The sequence below is a fragment of the Phymastichus coffea genome, unplaced genomic scaffold (assembly GCF_024137745.1).
Source record: "Phymastichus coffea isolate CEN01 unplaced genomic scaffold, Cenicafe_Pcof_1.1 PCOF00096, whole genome shotgun sequence".
Taxonomy (NCBI): domain Eukaryota; kingdom Metazoa; phylum Arthropoda; class Insecta; order Hymenoptera; family Eulophidae; genus Phymastichus; species Phymastichus coffea.
In genome coordinates, this window is record NW_026706907.1 from 154,551 (window position 1) to 158,144 (window position 3,594).

Here is a 3,594-nt window from a genome sequence, read left to right on the forward strand (position 1 = left end):
TCGGATGATCGTTCGATGATCGTCGGCCGTGATCGTCATTATTGCCAAGATGGCGATCGCTAATTTACTGTTCGCAAACTAAACAATCTCCTTGGCAATCGCTCGCTCGCGTTAATTGTCCTTCGCGACCAGGATACATTTGACTGTGCTCGACGGAGGTCTTTCGTTGTCTCGATGGATTCGAGTCCGAGTGCGAGTCTTTGTTACAAAGGATATCGCAACGTTTTTTTTTCCTTTTTCTAATGCCAAGTGGAAATTCTTGAATATCTAGTCGAATGAATTAGAGGTGGAAGACGGAGGTGATCAACGAGAAAATGAATGTTTTCTTATGTATGAGTCTTAAAAGGTTACAATTTGAATAGCTCCTCTTCAATAGCACCATCATTGAGAAACAACTGACGTACACGAGCCGTTGCAGAACGACACGAGCACGCAAGAAACAATAGTGAAGCGGCAAAGGAGAATGATACAGGGGATAAATGAAAAATTGAACAACTAACAGCTGAAATCAAAAAGTCAGCGCGACAAGGCCGTCAAATAGTCGATGCAAAGTCGTCTCTCGACGCGTCGGTCATTTGAAATCCACAGAAGTGTATAAAGAAAGAGGACGAAGGCAACAGTCTGCACGCTGTTTCGCGGGAGTGTACGTATGCAACTGTACATAGTGCAGCGCCGCGATTGGAAAATATACGTCATGATGCATTGGGAGGCCTACTCTTGTACGCACACAGACAGACGCATTATGCACATATGTAGATAAATATGTGCGCGAGAAAAAAATACGCCACACGCGCCGCTTCTTCGAGAGATGCGTCGCCGCGCGTTGCGCAATGGGATTTTAACGACGCAGAGGCGAATTCAGAGGCGAGGTGAGACTTTCTTGAGCAATCGCAGAATAGCGACGTAACGTGGCTGATCGATTAATTAGAAGATGCGCGCGCGAGGGAGAGAGAGAGAGGGGGGGGGGAGATCATGTTTTTCCCGAGCAGCGCTGCTTTTGTTTTTCGCCTGCGAGCAATTCGACTCCGGCACTGACTGGTCGCTCGCGGACGTTACCTTGGGCTGCGATTCTGCGCTCGCCGCGGCGTTCTGCCGATGACTTCTCGTGTTTTTCTTTTTTCCGCTTATCGTCGCGCGGCCAGCGACGAGCGCCGCGACGAACGATCCGAGATTTATTTGCCTCGCGCTCTCAGCGACTGCCGTCGCCGACATGACTTTGGCGACGTTGTGCAAGATCGTTGCTCGGGTCGTCACCGCGAAGAAAGGCTATCGGCTGGACGAGACAGGGGTGGTCGCCAGAATCTCTCGAACGACGCGGCAAAAGCCGTTCAAAAATAGAAAGAGTCTGTCGCGCGAAGGGAAACGTCGGCGGTCTCACGGCGAGAGAGAGAGAGAGAAAACAGGGCAGGGCGGCCGAGGGGGCACGGCGCAGCACCTCGATTGAAAAACAAACGTACATCATGATGCACTGGGAGGCCTGCTCTTTCTCACACACGACTACTCAGCGGAGCCCAGCGCAGCCGAGACTCCGAGGATACGTCTGCCTCTCTCTTTCGATCGTCGACGACACGCCTGCGGTATGTGCAGGCGCGTTGGCTCTGCGCTCCTGCCGGCGTCGCCGCTATCCGAAGAGCAGCGAGGCCGATCGTCATAATTCAGCCGTTATCCGCTGGATTGGAGCTGTCTGGGCACGGGGCGGGAGTGCCGGAGCGGCTTTGTCTTTGGGCTCGGAATCCGGGGCGAGCGTCGCTTTCCACTCGGCGGATTCGGCGGATTCGGCGGATTCGGCGGATTCGGCGGTGGAGCGACGCCGAGGGCCGGTCGCGCATCCCCGAGGCGACGGGCGCGAGCGCCGAAAGTGGCCGAGAGGCCGCTCTCGTCGGCCGCGACATGCACGGCTCGGCGGGCGCGGACGGAGCTCCGCGCGGGAGCGAGCGAGAGAGGAACGAGAGGAGGCGGAGGCGCCGTCACGGGGGAGAGGAGCATCGGTGTGCAGCGCGCCGCGTATATATAAAGACGCCACCGCGGCTGCTGGGCTCCGAGACCGGCTGCGAGCTTTCGTCCGGAGGCGGCTGCACGATCGTCGGGCCCGTTTGCTGCACCCAGCGCCGAGACTCACGTATCAGAGCGAGACCGTCGGAGCGCCCACCATGAACGCTGCTGCACTGGTAAGCGACGCGCGGCCGGGAGCGCGAGTCGGTGCTTGTACAGGCCGCGTGGCCGCTCGGTCGTTGCAGTTGTCGGCGATGCTGCTGGTGGCCGGCTGCGCGAGCGCGGCCGCGGCGCCGGCGGCCGAGGAGCCGATCCCGATCGTCAGCCAGACGCAGGAGGGCCCCAACCCGGACGGCTCGTACAAGTGGGCCTTCGAGGCCGGCAACGGCATCAAGGCCAACGAGGAGGGCCACCTGAACAACGCCGGCGCGGAGAACGAGGCCATGCACGCCGAGGGCGCCTTCAGCTACAAGGCCGACGACGGCGCCGACATCGCCATGACCTACGTGGCCGACGAGAACGGCTTCCAGCCGCAGGGCGCGCACCTGCCCACGCCGCCGCCCATCCCCGAGGCCATCAAGCGGGCGCTCGAGTGGAACGCCGCCCACCCCGAGCAGGACGACCAGAAGTCCTGAGCGCGCGCCCGTCTCGCCTTCCCTTGCCTCTGCTTCGCGCGCACTCGTCCCAAGGATCGAGTCCTCGCCTCTCTGCTCTCTCCCTCCTCTGTACATACGCGTCCCGCTGTCCTCCTCGATCGAACGAGCGCGTGTGTCGTGCTGCTGCTGCTGCTGCTGCTGCTGCTGCTGCTGCCGCCGCCGCTGCTGCCGCTGCCGCCACCCCCGCTGCCGCCGCCACCGCACGGATGTCCTGTGTATCGTGCGTCAAGGTATCTGAACTTACCTGCGTCCACGTTAAAATATATGTATTTATGTATACGCGCATCCGATGATCTGTATCGGCTCTTGCCGTTCGCCGCAGACGCGCGGTTTTCAATGAAAAGACAAGCAAAGGTAGACCTCACGATCGGTAGCTCATAAGCACTTTCTTCTTTACTGATAGTACTTGTATACTCTTCTCGGCGCAGCCGATGCCGCATTATAATTGTACACGTATGAAATAAAACGTTGCATCCCAAGTGGCACTGATTTATTACCGATTGCGCTTATCTAACGAACGTTCACTCTTGTTCGCCGCGCGGCATGTCCTCGTTTTTCCCCTCACTGCGCGCGCCAAACGAGCAAACATCCAACACAGGCGCGCGCGCGCGCGGTACACCTTCACTTTATCTCAAGATTCTGTCGCGCGTATGACTCGTTTCGCTCACTTATCTCCCTTATTTTGCCAGCCTTTCTTCGATTCCACACGCCTGCACAGCGCGCTCGTTTTGCAATATCACTCGCCTGACTTGTGGAATCCCAATATTCCCAATATTCGCGCTTGTCGCAACCGAACTCACCATCTGCAGCACCGACGAAATTGCCGGCGAACTTTGATAAACAACCAATGGAATGGGGTAAGCAGCGATCGTTAGTCCTTTCAATTAATATCGATCCCTTTCGATATCCGTTTGGACGAATAATGGTTTATTTACCGAAGTAGCAA

At 57.4% G+C, this 3,594-nt stretch overlaps 1 protein-coding gene across 1 annotated transcript; it reads left to right on the plus strand.

Annotated features, from left to right (window-relative positions):
• The first annotated feature begins 2,014 nt into the window (after window positions 1–2,014).
• On the plus strand, window positions 2,015–3,126 carry LOC131669752 (endocuticle structural glycoprotein SgAbd-8-like). The gene is made up of 2 exons (XM_058944863.1): window positions 2,015–2,168; window positions 2,238–3,126. The coding sequence occupies exons 1-2, from the start codon at window positions 2,151–2,153 to the stop codon at window positions 2,625–2,627; spliced, it is 408 nt and encodes a 135-aa protein (XP_058800846.1). The 5' UTR covers window positions 2,015–2,150; the 3' UTR covers window positions 2,628–3,126.
• Window positions 3,127–3,594: the final 468 nt, after the last annotated feature.